Source organism: Vicugna pacos, chromosome 16, assembly GCF_048564905.1.
Source record: "Vicugna pacos chromosome 16, VicPac4, whole genome shotgun sequence".
Lineage (NCBI taxonomy): Eukaryota > Metazoa > Chordata > Mammalia > Artiodactyla > Camelidae > Vicugna > Vicugna pacos.
Window position 1 is genome coordinate 58,518,721 of NC_133002.1, and position 22,169 is coordinate 58,540,889.

At 43.2% G+C, this 22,169-nt stretch overlaps 2 protein-coding genes across 2 annotated transcripts in view; one reads left to right on the forward strand and one right to left on the reverse strand.

The window, feature by feature from the left end:
- SRP68 (signal recognition particle 68) overlaps nt 1-15,399 on the reverse strand; it is a 28,284-nt gene extending 12,885 nt beyond the window's left edge. The window contains exons 1-8 of the mRNA XM_006199404.3: nt 15,205-15,399; nt 13,571-13,637; nt 8,513-8,626; nt 7,148-7,343; nt 6,473-6,555; nt 6,076-6,185; nt 5,673-5,755; nt 4,433-4,573 (exon numbers count right to left, since the gene is read on the reverse strand). Of these exons, the coding sequence (XP_006199466.1) occupies nt 4,433-4,573; nt 5,673-5,755; nt 6,076-6,185; nt 6,473-6,555; nt 7,148-7,343; nt 8,513-8,626; nt 13,571-13,637; nt 15,205-15,379 (969 nt within the window). The 5' untranslated portion in view covers nt 15,380-15,399. The remainder of the gene's footprint in view (nt 1-4,432; nt 4,574-5,672; nt 5,756-6,075; nt 6,186-6,472; nt 6,556-7,147; nt 7,344-8,512; nt 8,627-13,570; nt 13,638-15,204) is intronic.
- A 3,357-nt stretch (nt 15,400-18,756) lies between these two features.
- GALR2 (galanin receptor 2) lies at nt 18,757-21,751 on the forward strand. Its single transcript, XM_006199407.4, is given in 3 exon segments — nt 18,757-19,598; nt 20,864-21,543; nt 21,546-21,751. Coding segments are annotated over 3 exon segments (1,161 nt in total). The 5' UTR covers nt 18,757-19,230; the 3' UTR covers nt 21,659-21,751.
- Nucleotides 21,752-22,169: the final 418 nt, after the last annotated feature.

Here is a 22,169-nt window from a genome sequence, read left to right on the forward strand (position 1 = left end):
GTACTGAACAGAAGCAAACTTTCCCTCTTCTTCCAGAAAATTCTAAGTTCCACTGCGAATTTTACAAAAGTCTTAAACCACAACGAAGGAAAACTCCTATCTGAAGGTGAGGACTTTGGTCAGTTGTGCTTTTCTCGCAGCGCCCACACTGCACAGTGACACAGAGGCCACTAATTTCTGGAGCAGAGCTCACGACTCTCTGTGGGCCGGGCAAAATGCCTCCAAACAGGAAGCCTGGAACTTATTTTGCTACTTAAATTCTTCTATAAACCTATCTTGGAGGCTAAGATAACCTGAAAGGAGAGAGGAAGAAGAAACGCCTCTCCATTCGTATGTAGAGGCAGGGCTCCTCAGAATCGACGTGCAGACACCTCAAGTCTGTCGCTGAACCCACAAGAATGTGCTGCCAAACACAAGGGGAAGACTCCCTGCGTAAGAATCTGGTCGGCGGGACCTTCCCCGGGTATGCCTCTGACACAAAGAAGAAACCTTGCGCCTCCAAAGCAATGTTATTCAGTTCTAACAAAGAAACACATTCTAGATCAATTTTCATTTGAACTTCAAACACTCTAGGATGTGCTTTTCTACAGCCTCAAGCCACACCTCAAGGCTCACTAAAACCGGCTGCTTGTGTCCTGAGATAAGAGACCCCAGGCTATTAAAGACAGAGCTCTCAGACTGTTTTCACTTGTCTAAAGAAATTGCTTAAAGGTGGTGGTGCGACTAAGAGACAAACAAGTTGGGTCCGACCAATTGTCTACCAAACTCATACACCTGCAGGAGAACCAGGGGATGAGAACCAGGCCTCACTTGGCCCACTGAGGTGCAGGAAAAACACACATGGAAATCTAGTAAAGGATACAAACCTCACTTAACAACAGATTTTTTTTTTTAAGTAAAGGAGAAAGCATCTCCCTTGCATTCAAACATTAAAATATTAGCCATAACTTGAGGATAAGAATAATCAAATCTGCAGATATTCTAATCCCTGCCCCCTACACCACCAAAGAGCTGCCTTACATCCTCACAATGCAACCAACAGTGACAATTTAGGTGTGATCAAGTATTAATAAAGCAAAATAGAAATAAATTACAGAGTGAGACAATTATTGAGTAAGACAATGTAAGTAAGGTAATTAGAATATGAAGACCTAAATCTTGGCTAAAGAAACGAAGGATTTTGCAGCTGGATACTGGCAGCTGATTAAGTCTCAGCTCCAGTCTCTGGCATGAATATTACCTCCCTGAATTATTTCTTCCTTTCATGCTTTTCAGTAAACCACTGTTTTGGTATATCTCAATGTCCTAAAAACCTCTACAAGCAAGTAGTAAGTGGGGCTACCAAATTTCTGCACTCCAGTTCCGGGGGTGGCAAACACTGACATCAGCTGGATTAGGAAATACAGCAGTGAAAAGCCCTGTCTCTCTAGGGCATAGCCCAGGCAGAGAACCACTCAACACAGTACAAGAACTGGCGAATAATCTGACAGTGGCAACAAGGAGCAAGTAGTTCTTCTGCAGATTAGCCTCAACTGGCCAAAGGGCATTTCCCACATTTAATGACCCATGATTCATTCAATTCAATACACATTTAATCAGCCACAGTGTTAGACCTGACTTCTGAGGATTTAACTGGATTTTATTTGACACTGTACTGAAGTTATTTTACTTACTGGCTTGATCTGGTGTATGTGTCATATAGCACATTAGGCATGTAAATGTTTTTAATGTAAAACCGTATCGGGATTCCCAGGATTGTTACATAGTTTGTTAGAGCTACTATATTTAAAGGTCTCCTATAGTCAAGTGACCCTAATGCACTGTAAGATCCTTAAAAGCCACAGATAACTGTATTCACCACAACTAGCACATTAACCAGGCACTTAACAGGAAATAATACTGTAGATTCTATAAATTCTATAAGGTCATAAGGGAATATTATAAACTTTATGTCAATAAAATCAATAATGTACATGAAATTAGTAAATTCCTTTAAAAAATAAAACCCAAACTGACACAGGATGAAAAAGGGAATCTGAACAGCCCTAGAACTTGTAAAGGAATTATATTTGTTTAAAACAAGCAAAAGCAAATTTAAAAAACCTTCCCACAAAGAAAACTCCAGACCCAATGGTTTCACTGGTGAATCACAACATTTAAGGGAAAAAAACAAACCCAAACAGAGAAGGAGGGAACATCTACAAACTTGTTTTTTGAGGTATGTATACCCTGACACCAACTGTAAAAAGGACATTATGGACAAGAAAAGAAAATCATAGGCCACTATTTCTCATGAAAATAGATGCAAGATTCTTAAAGCATTAACAAATCAAATCCAGCAATATATAAAAGGTACAATACATTATAACCAAGTGGGGTTGGGTATCCCAGACATTCAAGGTTGGGTTAAACACTGAAAATTAATCAATGTAATTCACTATGTTAACAGGCTTCAAACATTCTTCCCTCTTCAGCCTTTATCTTTCCAAACTGAAAGATCTGAAACTCTCCTCATTTGGTTCTTTCCAGCCCTTTGATTTCACACACTGTTCCAACACATCCCTGTACCTTTTGGAGTAACAATTAAAAACCCATACAATATTCCTCGTGTATCTGCATATTACAGAGTTTACTGCTACAGGAGAAAGCTTCATGCTAGGTTTTCTAGTGACTCAATTTGACTGAGGAGCAGCTACATGCAGCAGTGACAGCCTGCAGTAGCTGGGACAGGAAGCCTTGGCCACTCACCCTGACTTACCCTCAGCATAAAATCTTGGACTAACCTGCCATAGAACTGCATAAAGCATGTCTAGCGGGAAGAACGCTGACCCTTATGCACAGAAGCACTTGCATAATTTTTAAATTTAATAACTGAAGTAATGTAAGTAAGACATAAATGATAATGGGGTTAAATGGATGTCCATGAGAAAATGTTAGCACAACACAAACATGCCTCACTTTCATTACGAAGCTTTGGTATTACTGCAAAGAGCTACTTATTGAAGGATTACTTTCTTCTTGATAAGGACCTTAAATACCGTAAACAACACACAGCACACTTGAGGGGAAAAAAACCCAAACTATCAAACCCAATGAGATTCCTTCGCTGTCCCTCCACCTCGCTTCTTTGAACAGGTGCTTAATAAACAAATCTTTAAAATAAACATTCCCACTAAACCAAGACTGAAAACTCTTAGTTTGAATAACTTCATTCAGTCAGAAAAGAGGTCACATATGTATTTTTAAATCTACATGATACTTTTTGATTGTAGTTTATTCTACAACAGCAATCCAAAGTATGGAAAAATCCATCTAGAAAGACTCACTACACTACACCACTGTTTATAGTGCTCAAAAGGTGTAGGAAATGCAAATGTCCAGTAAAAGATGTGCTTTGATTAAACAGCATTTTTAAAAGGACACCTGCCATTATCTGCGTATAGTAAAGATGGGTATTAAATAGAATATTTTTAACTATATAAACACGCACACCGAAGACGAGGTGGGAACACAGGCCAACAGCAGCTGTGATGAGATGACTGACCATGAGTATTTTCATCTATTCAATGTTGGCCAATCTTGAACTGCTTTATAAGGGGGGCTGTGACCAGAAGTCAATTCTTCAACTACACTAAAACTCAAATCTGACAGTAATCCTTTAAAAATGTCCGAACAGCTCAACTAGTCACCACATGATTGAAGTGATCTTCAATTTCAAAGGCAATGGCTTCAAGTGCAATTGTAAAATGTCTTCACTTGGTCTAGTGTAGCCTAAACTGAATTATTTTACAAGGCAAGATACGTCCCCAAGACATTCTTCACCTAATAGGGAGGAGCTCTAAAAAAAAAAGCCTCAATCACTGTCTACTTCACACAAACCAAGATGACCAGGATCTCTCATCCTTTGGAACTCATCTGGTTGTTCACAACCACAAACAGGTAACAATTATGTTAGTAAGAGCACCGGGGAGTGCAGCTTTGCGTGAATGTAGCAGATCTATCACACGTAGAACAAGAGATTCAGTTTAGCTAGGCTGTCCTTTAAGGGGCCTAGGAACAAGGTGGCCCTCTAGGGTCAGAAGACTAGGACAAGAGGTGAGAAAGACACCAGGAACACAGTAGTTATGCTGCTGCACCACCTGCTGGGCCAAACGTGACCCCTTACTCTAAGCCAGCCTCTTATTGCTCCCATTTTTAGTAAAGGCTGTCACTGTCAATTTCTTTGCCCTCTACACATAAGAACTCAATAAACTCAGCTTTCAAAATAATTTCATTCAAGAGGGGCATCGTGAGACTGTTACTAAATCCCAAGCAGCATTCAGATGAATTTTTGTTTTGTGAGAAATGAACACCAACAAAACACTCCATATTAAACACACATGGACAACCTTCAGACATACAGAAGGGAACATAACAGGTTCCTGCTCCTTACCTGGGTGATGGCTGCCTCATTGTCAGCCAATCCCAGTAAGAAAATCCTCACTTTGTCGATCTTCACGGGGATGGTTCTCCCTCTCCACTCCACTTCACTCATGGTGGCTGCCTGCTTGGCTCGAGTCTGAGTGATCAATGCCTGGGAAGTAGTTTTAAAGTAAGGCTTTCACTGTGGGTATGAGTGATCAAGGTGAAAAATGAGTGGAAACTATCATTTGTCTCTTTCTATAACTAGCACATTATAGCTTATAGAGTATACAGAAACTTAATCTAAATTCCTCCTTGGTATCATATCTCTTAGCCTATAGAAACTCAGTCATTAAAAGGACATGACAGAAAGCTAAGAAGAGCAACACTAAGTTTTGGTTGGAGAAAAGCGTAACAGTACACACCACAAGCAGAAATGTAAATTAGTAGAAACTGACTAAAAATATTTGTCAATGTATATTAAAAGCTTCTAAAACATTCAATTCCACTTTTACAATTTATCCCTAAGGAAGTACTAAGAACAGTACAAAAACTGGGGACACAGATATTCATGGTACTACCAGTTACCATTTTAAATAATCAACAATAGTGAACTGGTCAAACAAAACGTGTACCACAATGGAATACTATGCAGCCATCAAAAGATTTGTGGAACTACCCAGGGAACTATAGTCAGTATCTTATAATTACCTATAATGGAAAAGAATCTCAAAAAGAATAGATATATATGTATAACTGAATCCCTTTGCTGTACACCTCAAACGTTATAAATCAACTATACTTCAATTAAAAAAATGTTTGGAAATGTATTTATTGAAGTGGAAAAAATGCAAATAACATTAAATTTAAGAAGCACATGACTAAACAGCATATACTGAGGTCCTATTTTTTTTATCCCTACCCCACTGAGATCCTATTTGTAAAACGTATGCCTTCTCTACATATACAAAAGTCTGCAAAACAGTCATCACATTATTAAGAGTGGTTACCTCGGGGTGGTAACCAACATGATTTTGGTCCCCCCCCCCCAATTTTTTTCCAATCTTTTATATTTCCTTTTCCTATGAGCAACAAAGTAAAAAAGTTGAAAAGTTAAAAATATTAAGTGAAAAAAGGTTTTGTTGACAATATAGATATAAATATGCATATATTAATAGCAATTATCCCTGCGTTGACAGAATTATGGATTACTTCTCTTACTGGACTTTTTTCAAACCAGACTTTTTACAAAAATGTGCATACTAGATTACCTCCAATTTTTCAGCCAGGAGACCCTCCGTGCCCCCAGACCTCAATCTCATCTGCATGAGTTCATTGATAGCTGATTGGTCCCCTGAGAAAGAGCGAGAGAGTGAGTGGAAAATCCTCAAGGGTCTTGCCTGTTCCCTCGAGAAATACCAGATTCAGCTCCAAGCTCTTCCCCCTCCAAAAGCACATTTCAACGAAGTCCGAGTCCTTTTACAAAGCTCTCGGTGAGCACGGAAGATAAAAGGGCCTAAACACAAGCAATCGCCTCCTGGGTTTTGAGTAGGGCTGATTCCGACAATTCTACTTTTTCCATCAACCAACACCCAGGCCAGAGAAACTCCCTAGGCTCCCTGAGATGACCGCCCACCAAGCCACCTGCCGGCGCCCAGCCCAGTCGCTGCTCACCAATGTTGTATGCGCAGTAGCGGATGTTGGGTGAGATCTCTTCCACGCGCTGGTTGTAGAGCACAGCCTGCTCTTCCGTGAAAGCACTGGCCAGCTTCTCGTAGATGGTTCTGCGAGGGAAGAAACATTAGGTTTCACAACAGCCTCACTTGAAGAAAATAAACTCACAAGAAACACAGTGGCTAAAAACAAAACATGGGCCTTAGAAGCCCTTCCACCAACTACCAGAGCTGGCATGTTCTGAGGCTGAGAGAGAACAATCAACATTTCTAAAGAGAAGGAAAAAAAAGAAGGAAAGAAATGGTAATAACTTTCACAGAAACAATCTTCAGCTCATCTGCAGCTTGAATGTGATGCCAGTCAAAGTGGGTCACAGCCTTTGGATCCGAGGACTTACTTGCATTTGTTAAAAGCCTCAATGGCGACTTTCCATTCTTGATGTTCAAAACGCAGCATTCCTGAGAGGTAAGCCGTGTAAGCCTGTAAGGCGACGGGAAAAGACAAACTGCTTCAACACCCGAGACCCCGTGTAACAGCTCAATCTCCTCTACGTACTTTGAACTTTTGACATCAAGAAATACAGAGACATTCTGGTTGTTTTTAAAAGAAAAAATTTATTTCACTTATAAAATGTGATACATTATGATTCATTTGCTTCCCAGGAAAGAAATTCAAAATAAAGAAAGTTTGTTTTCTTCATTTTACTTAAGAATCAGTTTCTGGGCTATAACATGAGCATCAAAATTTGAATATACACTTGAAATATCATTCATCTCTTTTTCAAATATTCATTAATAAAAAAATTCTTACTTTGTGAATTTCCCAGATATAAGTCTTCCATGTACACATCAAAAGAAACATGAGCTTTCTTTAAAGTTAGAGCAAATTAAAACCCAAGAGCTCAAGAGCAGAAAAATGACAATTTCACCTTTTAAAAGCAAGATTGGGATTTTTTCCCCTCCTGACTACCAGTATACAATGTAAGAAACTCTGTTCTGTTTAACTGTATTTCTGTTTTCAAGTCACATTTCTAATCTCCACAATTAAGCAAAGTTGATGTTAAGACACTAACCTGAGCCTCCAGCTTGGTCTTGGCGTCTACACGATTGCTCTCACACAAGCGTTCCAGCTCCTCGGCATGCTTCACGGCTTTGCGTAGGCGAGACAACAAGTGGAACCGTTTTCGGGGCTCAGTGTTGGCTTCCTGTTTGAGCTGCATGGCATAGCTCCAGGCTCTTTCGGCATCCATCAGAACCAGAAGCAAATACCTAAACCAGAGAGAGAACAGGTCAAGTGAACAGGACAGGCCAGGCGCATCAGACTCAGATATTCTCTGAAGTGCAATCTGTGGCCTCTCAACCCTTCCCTACGCTCTCCTCACCTTCCTCCGGGGAGCTGCCCTTCTCAGAACCAACCATCAGCATCTCTGATAGGTTTCTAACCACCGAGCAGATACATCTTATTAAGAAGACTGCTACCACCTCAAACTTGGCAAACTCAGGCTTACCCCTTCCAAATTTAGGAAATAGAGGCAGTCCAGGCACACAATCTGGCTTCCTGGCTTCCCTATCAAGAACCCTCAAACTAACTTCTCCCTTTCAAGACTTCAGCGTTCTTATGAGGAAATGACACACAATATGGCAGTTTTGCTAACTTGTAGTGTCCCCTGTTCTATACACGACCAGCACCTCTCAACAATGTCGCAATCAATGAGGTTAAGTAACTATGCCTCCCTGACTTTTCTACAACCAATCTGATGTCTAGCTCAGTCCTGGCTACATCCTAGACCGGAGGCAGCACACTTTTTTTGTAAAGCACTCAACAGTAAGTATTGTAGGCATTACAGGCCATACGGTCTCTGTCACAACTACTATTGCAGCGCGAAGGCAGCCAGAAGCAATTCCTAAACACACAGTGTAGCTGTGTTCCAGTGAAACATTATTTACATAAAACAGGTGGCAGGAAGACCAATTTGGCCCACAGGTCAAGTTTGAGGAACTGATCTACAGACTTTTAATGCATGTTGCTTGACAGAGTAATCCTTCAGCAAATATGAAGCATGAATGATTCAACATTTGAATTACAAAACTCTTTGTAATAATTTACATATGGTCAGATTTCTCTTAAGATATGCTGATTTAAGTTTAACCACTCAGACATTAAAATTTGCATTTTAGAATCTTTACCTAATAACCAGTTAGATTCTAATCACTGACTTCCAACATTTACCATCCCACCACAGTTCTTAGTTACTGAACCTCTCTGAGCCTCAGTTTCCCTATTTTGTAACACAGGAACAGTAAAAATGCCTGTTCCACAGAGCTGCTAAAAGAATCACATGAAATAACTAAAGAGTTTGGCACAGCACTTGGCACACTAGTTGTTCAATAAGTGTATGAACAAGATGTATTCAGCACTTAGCACTGAGCAGTCATACCTGTTATCAGTCAGAAGATCTTCAGTTACTTTTTTCCCTGTGAATTTGTGTCTGTTTCCCATCTTGAAGTTGAGTGTTTTCCGAAGACGTCTTTGTCTACGGGAACAGTAGCCCCTGTAAGAAAACATAAACAAAAATCATTCAGCCAAATCGACAGTATTTTCAATAGTACATTCCATAAGGTCATATCAAAAGTTTGGGGTGTTCTCTACTTACAGTTGCTACAGACACCACCATCCTCTTGCAAACATTCAATGAACTAAAACGTGTAAGGAAGTATAACTGTATCACAGAAAACATGAAGAGATAGAGGACACAGTACCCATTCTCAAAGAACTCACACTCTAGTTGGAGAGAATAATGCAGATAAAATAGTAACCAAAAAAACAAGGCAAATGTCAAGCTAAAAGTACAGGACATGAGTAATCACTTTCTTCTTATTAACACCTTCACTGGAGTGGACTTATGGTGAACTCTGAAAGAATCAGTAGGGTAATGACAAATGTAAAAGGGGAGAAGGGGCATCCTGAGGGAGACTGTGATGACAATGAAGACATGGAGAAAGGAACTGCAAGCACATCTGCAGAAAAACGAGGCGGCTAATTAGGATAGCGCCAAGAAATACAATAAACGTCTCCTCTTATGCCAAGCCTCCCTCTCCCGTACTCACACAGCTCTTTATCCTCACATCTACCAGAGCGTGAGAGCGTCATCGTTATGTTCTTACATGTCTGTCTTGCTAATATAAACCCCTTTAGTGCAAAGATGATTTTATTTCCGAATTCCTCCCAATGCCTTAGCATATAACACATAGATTTGCAATAAATATATTTTGACTAAATTAGTGTAAAATACATACAAAATTTTACCAACCCATAATCAATAATACAGCATATAATTTACAATATAAAAGGTATTTAAATCATGACTCAGCATCTCTTAAAGCTACCAGAGTACAGGTTATCAAAAAGAAGACGTAATAGTCTGGTTAAATCTATGAACTAGATCTTTTCCCTAATCTGTAATTATGCTTTAATCATCACTTACCCTTTTACATAAAAATCAAATGGAACACTCATACATTATGGGCAGAAATATAAAATGGTAAAAATTTTCTGGCAATATGGATACATTTATCAAAATCCTTAAAAATGTTCATACTCCCTGAACTGACAGTCTGCTTCTACAGTACTCTATACTAAAGAAGTAATCAGAAATACAAAGAGAAAATACAGAGATACATAGGAACAAAATTTTTACACCTACAAAACTGGCTATCATATAAATAACCAACTTGGGGGAATAGGTAAATAGATCATGGTATGCTTACATATTGGGTTATAATGCAACTAATAAAAATCACATGTACGGAACATTTTTACAGGCACGGAGAAATATACACCATATAATGTTCGGCAAAAAAGCGGGACACAATGTTGTATACACAATATGAGCAAACTTATGAAAAAAGATGCATAGAAAAAGACTAGAAGACCAAAAATACTAGTTGGTAGGCATACATATACAAATGTTTTTATGTCTTAAAAGACATAAAAATGGACTAAAGGGTACGTATCAAAGTAATTTTTATGCTATGTATGTTTTACCACCCAAAAAAATCTAATGGAAAATGCAACGTTGAAAAAATTAATAACTATAATTAAAAGAACCAAACTCACAGCAAAAGAGAACGTGACAATGAAAGTATGTACGTTCGTTTATAACTGAAAAATTGTGCTCTTCACTGGAATTTGACACAACATTGTAAAATGACTATAAAGCAATAAAAAAAAGTTCAAAAAAAAACAAAACCCCAAAGAACCAAAAATTGGAGTCAAGCAATAGCCATACAACTGGAGAACAGAAAGCAGACTGTGGGTCATCCCTGCAATGGAATACCACCGAGCAATATGTTAAGTGCAAGAATCTAGACACAAAAGACTGTTCTGAAATAAAGCAAAACTATAAAGACAGAAGTCAGAACAATGATGGCCAAGAGCCGGGGAGGGGGGAAGAGGAGACTGACTACAGGGGAACTTTCTGGATGATGGAAATGTTGTTCTTTGTTTCACTGTATAGTTACCTGACTACATACATTTATCAAAACTCATCAAACTGCTACATACCTAAAAAGGGTGAATTTTACTGTTTATAAATAATACTTCAACAAAATCTGACTTCAAGAAAGACGGGAGTGGGGCGAGGATATAGCTCAGTGGTAGAGCATATGCCCAGCATGTATCAAGTCCTGGGTTAAATCCCCTACATTAAATAAATAAACCTAATTACTGCCTCCCTCAAAAACAAAAAAAAGAAAGAAAGAAAGAAAGAAAGAAAAAGATGGGAGCATGTCACAGGACATGAAAGCCAACTTGGAGGGGCTCACTGGCCAAATCTGGGTCAATCAGAGCATCAAAATAAATAATGTTAGTATCAGAATACAACTGACAGAATGAAATAGGAAACTATGAGTACATATAGATACAAATAAATGGATATGTTGAAAGTTTAATGAAGAATGGGCTATTTACATAGTTTCAAATTGTTTCCTCACAAAATTCTTAGTAATTACAAAGGGTAAAGGAGTAACTTTACAGTGGGAAAGTCTGGCCGAGGTCATCCTAAGTGAACAAAATGAACATCATTAACGGAATGAACTGAAATTGTGGACCGCCAGATGGGTGCAATGAGATGAATGCAGCATTACTTCTGTGATGTTCCTGAAAAAGATGGATAACCTGAATCTCATCATGAGGCGACATCAAATAAACTCAAAGTGAGTGACACTCCACAAAACAACTGGCCTGTAATCTTCAGAAGCATCAAGATCTTGAAAAATCAAAGACTGAGGGACCATGTTGCAGTGAAGATTAAAGAGCTATGACAACCATATGCAGTGATTCTGAACTGGATCCTTTTGCTATAAAGGAAATTACTGGGACAGTTAGGAAATCCTGAATGGGGTCTGATGATCAGATAACAATTTATCATTAGTTTCTTGCTTTTGATTATGGCAGTTATGTAGGAAAATGTCCTTGTTTGTAGCAAATACACATTAAAAGTATTCCGGGGCAATGGGCATCAGGTACGCAATCCACCCTCAATGATTCAGGAAAAAAGTGTTATTTGTAGTATACTAGTAACTTTTTTGTAAGTCTGAGACTTTCAAATTTTTAAAGTTATGAAGACTTTTAAAAAAAATCAGGGCAAGGGGGAGGATATAGCTCGGTGTAGAGTGCCTGCTTAGCATGCATGAGGTCCTGGATTCAATCCCCAGTACCTCCATTAAGAAATAAATAAACATTAAAAAAAAATTAGGGCAAACTTAATAACGACGCATTTTTACATTATTTACATCATTATATATGATGATACTGAGAAATTATCACCAATTTGGTTAAGTGGGATAACAGTATTTTATTTTGCTTATGTTTTTCAAAAGCCTTATTTGTTAGCAATACAAACTAGAGTATTGATGGTTGAAATGATAAAATGTTTAGGATTTGCTTTCAAATAATTCAGCAAAAAATGCAACACAGACCATACCAAACGCTGGCAAGGACGTGGAGCAACTGAGGTCTCAAACACTGCTGGTAGGAGGTGTAAACTGGTACAACAACTTTGAAAAACTGTTTGGCAGTATATTATTGAGGCTGAACATAAACATATTCTATTCAATTCCACTCCCGGGTATATATTCAATAGAAATGAATACTTCTCTCCACCAAGACATGTATAAGAATGTTTATGGCAGCACTCTTTGTAACAGCCTGAACAGGACCAAATGCCCAGCAATGATACAGTAGAAAATAAATTGTGGTACAATCACATAAGAGAGTAACATAAAGCAATGAGAATAAAAGAACTATAACTATACACAACATGGAAGAATGTCAAACATAATGTTGAAAGAAAGACAACAAAGAAAGACGGCGCTCACAAAAGAGTACTATATATACTATGTGATGCTATGTAGATACATTTCAAAAATAAGCAAACCCATCTAAGGATTAGAAGTCATGATTGTGATGATCCTCGGGGAGGGAGGGTTTGTGATTAGAAGAGCAAAAGAGGGACTTCTGGGATGCTGGTAATGTTTGTTCCATCTCAATCTGGGTGCTGGTTACAGGTTGTAAAAAATTCATCATCTTCTGTACACTTTTCTGTACATAAACAATATTTCAGTAAAATGATTTTTAAAAATCCTTCAATAAAATGTTTTTAAAAAGGAGAGGGAACAGAGGAAACTAATAGGGCAGGAAGCTGATTACTGTAACAACTGAGTAATAGGTTCACTATACTAACATCTCCACATTTAGTTTCGAAAATTTCTTTAATAATTAAAAAAAAAATCAAATTCTAATAATCTTTTGTTTAAAACTCGTGGCTTCCCAGTATAGCTGGATTAACACCTGAACGAGTCACCCTGGCCAATAGAGCCCTGCCTACTTCTCCCACTTCCTCTCCCATCTCTCCTCACCTTGATCACTTTGCCGCAGTGCTTGGCCCTTCACCACAAAGCTAATTTCTTAGAATCTGAGATGTAGGGTGTTTTAGTAGTACTTTTAAAAATCAGGTAATGAAAGCCTGTATCTACAATATAGAAATAGTTGGATATGTCTGCTTTCAAAGTACTGAATTGTATTATATATTAAGCACATATTCAATTTTTTGTCATTAAATGTTTTTCAACTTGAAGGTTGTTACAAAAGTTTACCAATAAATTTTAATGACAGTATAGAAATTCCCCTTATATAATGCTTGAAATACCAAAAATCTGAACTTAACCAAGATTCTGTAACATGGTTAAAATTTTAAAAAGATTATAATAACTGCTTGTTATTCTCAGAAGCCTCCAATGTATCTGCAATACTGTGAGGCAAAATGGATAAAAAGATGGGCTCCTTTTAAATTGGAAAATTAAGTATCTTTTTGAGGATTCAATATAAGTTAAGAGCTAGACTTTCCGATAGAGCAGAGTAAGTAGGTTATTAATGAAAGCAAACCAAGTTTGGAAATTCCACAATGATTTCTATATATCTTGAATATGATACTAACCTGTACCTCTGAAAATCTCCATGCCGTAAACCATGCTGCTGCTGGGATTCCTTAATTATCTGAAGAACTAGAGCCAAGATTAAGGAAAAGCTCACAATGGCGAGAATCAAAATAAATCAAAACATTAGTCTTATATTAGTATCATTAGTTTATATTTGCATCAAACTATAGCACATTAAACATTTCTCAAATACTTAGTACATTAACTAGTGAAATCTCTGGTAACCATTTTCAATAGCTATCTTGCAATAGGACAGCTATCTTGTAAGCATACAGAAAAGTTGATTGCCTGAACTATTACTACTTTCAAACTGAAAAAGGAGGGCATTATTGGCCATTGAGGATTAATGAAACCCAACAGCTTAAATAAAGCTGCTGGATCCTAAAGGCTGGCTGTATCTGGGGTGGTTCCCACTGATTTACACCTGGACCCAATATTTTACTCATTCAAGCAGATTCAGGTTATAAATGACGTGTATTACTTCTCTATTTGCATAACCTCCTACATCTGCTAAACCTGACGTTCCTTAACAGCTGTGACGATGCATGTGCCTATGGTAAGCACACGCCAACCAAACAAGACCACAGTTTGCATTAAAATCCCAGTTTGTCTTTTAAAAGAAAAAGCACTGACCAAACTCTCCTTAAGGATCTCAAAATATTTTAGGACTGTCTCAAACTTTAGGAAGTCCAGTGACCTTTGTCTACAATTTTAGTTTTCTTTTAAAGTTTCCTCAATGCTTCTCTATAGGTGTATTTTAAAATAAATAAGACTATTTCCATAACTAAAAAGAGACAAGGAAATATAAGGTTTGTAGTAAAATTAAGGCATTCTAACATCCATTTGGAAGTACGTCACCAGTTCAGAAAGTAAAACTCCCAACCCCTTGAAAACTTCACTAAATTAAGATGTCAGGCTAAATGTGTTATTTCAGAAATTCACTTCCATTTTCTCCACTACTTTTCATTTCAAAAAACCACAAATTAGTGTCATAAGCACTCAACTGTGATACCCTCTGGTGAAAACTAGTAACCGATTTCTCCAGCTCATATGAACGACTCTCAACAAGATAAAATGCCTACAGACCTGCTAAGTAAGGTATACAAGTAATGTTCACAACCTACTTTGGTTTATATTCAAAACGGGCAATAAGCTTTTCCTTAGAACAGTCAACTTTTGCCTCCACTTCCAGACCATCAGACTGTAATTTTCATTATCTATTCTTCGACGGTTGTCAGAAATATTGAGTCGACAGGTCAAGACTGCAGTTTCCTTTCCCCGATACGGTGGCCCAAGGTGCCAAGGCAGTAGTTCACTAAGGTGGCCACAGTGTCTGTCCCTTCACCAGCTCTCCAACTGGGCAACTGCGGGGAAACTACAGAAAACTGCCCAGGATTCCGGTGCTGCCTGAAAGAAGAGGACGTTCCCCAGACTGGAGGGTAAAGGAGATGCAAGGAAAGGCCGGTCGAAACAGAGACCTTGTAATTCTAAATGCCAAAAAGTAGGGGCGAGAGAAACTGCAACCTTCGGCCTCTTCTGCCCAGGACGTGCCGGGCCCCGTCGCCTCTCCCGCCCCCAGCCCGCCAGATCGACACGTAGTCATTGCGAGTTAGGCCCCATTACTGAAGGATACTCTCCAAACTCAGGCTATCCCCGAATTCTTTATTTGCCTTCGATCCGGCTGAAGGCCGTTCGTTTTCCTTATTTTCCTCTCCTCCGGCACCGCGTCCACCACCGCTACCGCCACTGCCTCCGCCGCTGCTGCTACCGCCGCCGCCGCCTCCAGGAACCTGTTTCTCAGCAGCCATCTTGCCCCTGCGCCGCAGAGCAGGACGGGATAGAGGAGGCGGGACGACCCGAGCGGGAGAGAGCGGGACCTGCTCGGACGGGCTGACGGGATAGCGGCGGACTCCGCTGTCGACGGCTCTGCCCGCAGGCTGCGGCCACTTGTTGGAGCGCGCTTGCGCGTGGGCTTAGATTCCGGGGTCTCGAAGGGTGGCGGGATAGTCCGAGGGCCCCGACATGCTAGGAGACCGTAGCTGCTGAGGTCTTTTAGGGGAATACCATTTCCCGTCCACCAAAGGCGGAGGACCCAGAGATGCGCTCTCCGACCCCGCATCCCTGCACCGGGGATCCGGCTCATGTCCCATGCACAAAGGGCTAGGGCGGTTGGATAAGACCTTTGGACTTCGGAATGTCTACCTCCCTGGGGACTCAGGAGATGGAGTTCCCACCCTACGGATCGAATCACCCCGTCTGTGAGGGAACCGCCTGTGTCTGCGCTTTCCTCTGGAGCCGACCATAGTACAGGGACTTTCTCAGACCGTTGGGGATCTGTGCTCTTCTTTGGGGCGAGCAATCCGAGGAGAGAGAAGTTTTAAAGCAAAGGATACTATAAATCTTTACTCTGCAGTATTGACAGTGCGAGCTCTGGAGTCAGCTCTGCAGCTCCAATTCTGGCTCCGCCCTTATTGGCTGGGAGATTGTGGACAAATAACTTAATCTCCCTCTAAAGCTTTACCCTCATCTGTGACTGGCGATAACCAATAAAGACGGTTATGAAGACTAAATGAAATGGTGCATTTAAAAGTAAATCTACATTAATCATCAGGGAAATGCAAATCAAAACCACAATGAGTTATCCCCTTACACTCATTAGGATGGCTGCTATTAAAAATAACAATAACAGAAAATAATATGTATTGGTGAAGATGTGGAGAAATTATAAGCTTGGTGGAAATAGAAAATGGTATGTCCACAATGGAAGACAGTATGACAGTTCTTTGGAAAATTAAAAGAATTACCATATGATCCACCAATTCCACTTCTGGATATATATACCAAAGAATTGAAAGCTGGGTCTTGAAAAGACATTTGTGCACTGATGCTCACAGCAGCATTGTTCACAATAGCCAACAGGTGGACGCAACCTAGTGGCCCTCACAGATAAACAAAACGTGGTCTATCCATGCAATAGAATATTATTCAGCCTTAAAAAGGAAGGACATTCAGACACATTCTACAACATGATGAAGCTTGAAAATATTGTCCTAAGTTAAGTAAGCCTGTCACAAAAAGACAAATCTGGTAATATTCCACTTATATGGGGTATCTAGTGTAGTCAAATGTATAAAAAGTAGAATGGTGGTTGCCAGGGGCTGGAGGCAGGGGAAATGGGGAGTTATTGTTTAATGGTTATAGAGTTTCAGTTTTACAAAAATCAAAAAGTTCTGGATAGGGAGGAATATAGCTCAAGTGGTTGAGCTCATGCTTAGCATGCACAAGGTCCTGGGTTCAATCCCCAGTACCTCCTCTAAAAATAAAAAGTTGTGGAGATTGGTTGTACAGCAGTGTGAACATACTTAACACTACTGAACTGTACTCTTAAAATGTTTAAGATGACAAATTGTGCATTGTATATTTTACCATGATTAAAAATAATTTTAAAAAGTAAGTCTCTCAAATGTCCATCAACAAATGAATGGATAAGTAGAATGTGATATCACACAATGGAATATTACTTGGCCGTAAAAAGGAACAAACTGTCGATACATGCTATGATGTAAATGAATCTTGAAAACATGCTAAGTAAAAGAAGCCACACACAAAAAGCCACATATTGTATCACTCCATTTATATCAAATGGCCAGAATAGGCAAATCTAGAGACAGAAAGAGTGGTTTCCTAGGGCTAGGGGTGGGAGGTGTCTTTGGGCAGGGACAAAAATGTTCTAAAACTGTTTGTGGTGATGGTTGCACAACTCTGTGAATATGCGAAAAATCAAACAAACACTATCCATGGGTAAGTTGTACGGCATATGAATTATATCTCAGTAACGCTTTAAAAAAACTCTGTTCATGTTAGTCCTAAAGTCGAAACTCTGCAGTGGATCCTCTTCTCAGACTAAAAGTCCTCCTTACAATGGAAAAAAAGTCCTCCATGCTGTGCCTCCCACCTCCCCTCCTACCAGTCTCCTTCTGGTTCATTCAACTCAAGCCATACCAGTCTCCTTATTTAGGGACACTGTCACACTCCTGCTTTAGGGTCTTTGCACTGGCTCTTTTATCTGGAATGCACTTCCCTTAGATGTCTGCTAAGCTAGCTCCCTCATCTCCTTCAAGTCTTTGCTCACATGTCACCTTCCTAATGAGGTCTGCCTGACCACCCTATTTTAAATTGCACCATCACCACCCCCTCGGGAGTCCCAGTTCCCTCACCCTAATCTACTTTTCCTGCAAGTACTTATCAACTTGTAATTGATTCATAAATTACTTGAATTATGTTTCTTGTCTGTCTCCCCTGCTAGAAAGGAAGCTCATGGAGGGCCTTGATCTTTGTAGAGCTCATCGATATAGCCCAAAGACCCAGAACAGTGCCTGGAAAAGGAGTAGGTGCTTTATAAATGCATATTGAATAAATGATGGGCAAGCATCACAGAAACATGAATGGTTATTATCTTCCTATTCAATGAATAAGCAAGCAGGGCAGAGGTGTGAATAAGCCTTCCCTACCAAGAGGGGTGATTAGCTGGGTTCCTGAAGATGAGATGGGGGAGAGGGTATAGAAAAAAAAAGTTTTTGTCTGGGACTCAAAGAACAGGGCAGGAAAAGGTGAAGCAGGAAGTCAAGCTACAGAAGGTGGCGATTTTCAGACCCAGTTTTTAAAATCTGTAGAAACATGATTCTGGGGCTCAAATATTTAGTGCCTAGTATGACAAAATCAGAAACAAATATCTAGGTTTTATTGTGACCTAAACACTCTCCTGGCCATCTAGGAAACTACTACTGATGCATGGAACTCTGGTGTTTTGTATTTCCTCAAGTTTTCTCTTTTTGGATATCTGAATAGGTTAAGGAGAAAGAGAAGAATTTGATTCATTCTACCTGCTGGCTTCAGGTCTCACATACATCTCACTCTATCGTCACCAGAGCCCTCGGAGAAGGTGTTATTGGCCCATATAGTAATATTGTGGAAACTGAGGCACCACGCCAAGTACAGAGCCTGACGCACAGCAGATGCTCAATACATTTTTATTGGATTGAACTAGAGGGGAAAACACTCAATGGGGAAGAGAAGGGAATGAAATTCTCTCAGAAACCTCCTTCCACCCTCCGCACCGCTGCTCCCTGGGTTCCTGTGAGGTGCGGTGCTCCTGGGAATTGGAAGCGGGAAGAGGAGCGGAGCACACGGCAGGGCCGGCAGGGCCGTCCTACTCGATAGTTGTGGAAAACTGCAGCCCCTCATCCGCCTCCGCTCCTCATCGCTCCTCACCCCTACACTGTAGGGGCCGCCTGGAACTCTTTCGAAGACAACGCCTCCCTCCCCCGCCACTAGCCTGCCCCGGGAGGGCCGGCGGGCAGGCCCAAGTGCGGCCCTCCGTCCCCGGGATGGGTTGCCTGTGCCGTGGCCGGGACGCGCGGGAGCCGCTGGACAGCCCTTCCCCCAGCGCGGCGGGGGATCATCCCACCCTGCGGCTGCTCGCTCCTCCCCCTGGCCCCAGCGCACCCCCTTCTTCTGCCCCAGCCGCAGCGAGGCTCACTCCGCCTGCAGCTCCCCGGAATTGAGCTGGGCTCTGCGGCGGCTGGAGCCGCCGGAGCTGCGCTCTCGCCAGGACCCAGACGGCTGCAGAAGCCCGGGCAGCCTCGGGTGCGGCGGCATCATGAATGGCTCGGGTGGCCTGGACACTGAGGACGCGAGCGAGGCGGCCGGCGCGGGGAGCTGGCAGCCGGAGGCAGTCATCGTGCCTGCGCTGTTTGCGCTCATCTTCTTCGTGGGCACCGTGGGCAACGCACTGGTGCTGGCCGTGCTACTGCGCGGCGGCCAGGCGGTCAGCACCACCAACCTGTTCATCCTCAACCTGGGCGTGGCCGACCTGTGTTTCATCGTGTGCTGCGTGCCCTTCCAGGCCACCATCTATACCCTGGACGGCTGGGTGTTCGGCTCGCTGCTCTGCAAAGCCGTCCACTTCTTCATCTTCCTCACCATGCACGCCAGCAGTTTCACGCTGGCCGCTGTCTCCCTGGACAGGTGAGCGAGGGCCCTGGCGGCCCAGGGTGTCGAAATCGCAGGCTGGGGCTGGAGAAGGGGGCGGGTCAGGGAGGCATGCGCAGAGAGTAGAAAAGGACGTTAAGAAATCATGGGGTCCAGGAGGGAGTGAAAGACAAGCAGGAGAGGAGGAGGAGAAACAGGAATAGGAATGGGGGACCTTGGTGTCCTCTTAGATGCGTCCTGGAGGCTGCAGGCTGGAGACCTTAGCTCTATGGCGCCACCCGCATCTAACAAAGCACAGCGTTTCCGGGTACAAAGCGTGCCCGCGTGTTGGATCTCCCTTGAAGCTCAGCGCCCCTGTGAGGCTGGGATGGGAGGGATTACTGCGCCCAATTTATAGACAAGAGGGAGTTCCTAAGTGATGTGCTCAGAGTCGCCCATCCAGTAATCTTGTACGTTAAGTCTGTCTCTCAGGGTCATACTCAGGCGCCCCCACCTCCTTCATCTTGAAGCCACAGTTTGTTGGGCACAGTCGACTCTCTGGTTCTTCCTGTGGAATTTGGGTCCTTCGCGAGGGCCCACACCAAAGTCCCAGCAAGCACACGCCCCACAGCAGGCCTGGGGTCAAGGGCAGGAGAGGAGTGCCTGCCCAAGGGTCCCCACTACCAAAGCTGAATCTTGAAAGGACACTTGGATGATTGCTGGGGAAAAAATCCGAGTCTGACTCCAGTATTCACCTGGTTCCCCCACTCCCCGCCCCCACGTCCTCCCGACCTTCTCTGGACAGGCAGCAGATGAGGCTGCATTCCCCATATACTTCCCATTCCACTGAACACGAAGTGTGTTGGTTCCAAGAGCGTTGGTGGGACCCACCGTCGGCTTCTCTAAGGAATTCCCTCACGGTACCTTGCCTGACGTATCTCCAGGCTGTCTGCTACTAGAGCTTCCAAGCACTTGGGTCCTAACTCTCTCGGCGCCATCATTGATGGGTAATCATAGCTCCATCCCCTGGAGTCCTAAAGCCAATTTAATCTACTGGGTGCCCTACCAGGTGGAGCCTGGCTGTGGTCGTAGTCCCGGGAAGGGCCACTGAAAGGCCTATACTATACGCCTCCCCCCCATTTAGGCGCGGCTTAGGGTGTCCTGGATGCGCTGTGTCGCCCTGCGCGCTGTGCGGTGTTAACCTGCGGTAGGGACCTTCCTCTTCCTCGAGAGCGGGTGTAGGGCTCGAGGTGGAGGGACCCAGCCCTGCCTAGAGAATCCGCTGGCTCACCTGACGTCTCTCTTTTTGGCCTGACCCGCAGGTATCTGGCCATCCGATACCCGCTGCACTCTCGCGAGCTGCGCACGCCTCGCAACGCGCTGGCGGCCATCGCGTTCATCTGGGGGCTATCGCTGCTCTTCTCCGGGCCCTACCTGAGTTACTACCGCCAGTCGCGGCTGGCCAACCTGACCGTGTGCCACCCGGTGTGGAGCGCGCCTCGCCGCCGCGCCATGGACCTCTGCACTTTTGTCTTCAGCTACGTGCTCCCCGTGGTGGTGCTCGGCCTGACCTACGCGCGCACGCTGCGCTACCTCTGGCGCGCCGTCGACCCGGTGGCCGCCAGCTCGGGCGCCCGGCGGGCCAAGCGCAAGGTGACGCGTATGATCATCATCGTGGCCGCACTCTTCTGCCTTTGTTGGATGCCTCACCACGCGCTTATCCTTTGCGTGTGGTTCGGCCGCTTCCCTCTGACGCGGGCCACCTACGCGCTGCGTATCCTCTCGCACCTAGTCTCCTACGCCAACTCGTGCGTCAACCCCATCGTTTACGCTCTGGTCTCCAAGCACTTCCGCAAGGGCTTCCGCAAGATCTGTGCGGGCTTGCTGCGCCGCGCCCCGCGCAGAGCCTCTGGCCGCGTGTGTGTCGCGGTCCAGGGCGCCCGCGGCAGCAGCGTGTTGGAGCGCGAGTCCACCGACCTAACGCACGTGAGCGAGGCGGCCGGGCCCTCTTTCCCTGCGCCGGCGCCTCTCAGCGGCCAGCCCTCGAACCTGGTCCCCAGCCTGTCCTGCGGGACCAAAATGCCCGCAAAGGCATCCTGACAGTTAATGTGACCTGAGTAGGGGGTACGCTTGGGTGTTAAAAATTTGGAGTCAGAGGTCGGGGGATCGTGGAGGAAGTGTCATCTGTTAATAAAACGCACAAACCATTTCATGTGCAGTGACGCGCTGTGTCTCCGCATCTCTCATGGTCATGAGGCACCGTGGTAGGAAGCCTCCGGGACTTCACAGGGGAGCTCTGGATGAATGAGCGCTGGGTGCTTTGCCTAGTTACGAGGGAAAAGGACGCCGGCACTGAAGGCAGCAGAGTTAAAATCCACGTAGAAATTCCTGAGGCTGGGGAGCGCAGGACGGCCTAAGGCTCTTTGCACGTGGCCATGCGGAGGTGACAGGTGTATATAGATCTGCAAACCAGCAGCCGCTAGTGCGTGCGACAAAGGCAGACAGTGTTTTAGCGCGCTCCATCAAGTTCGGTGGCTGAGATTTAGACACTATGTGTGTGTTCCCAGTAGCGTTCGTGCGCCGGCGTGACGGGTCCTCGCCTGTTCTCAGCTCCCTGGAGCCTCTTCG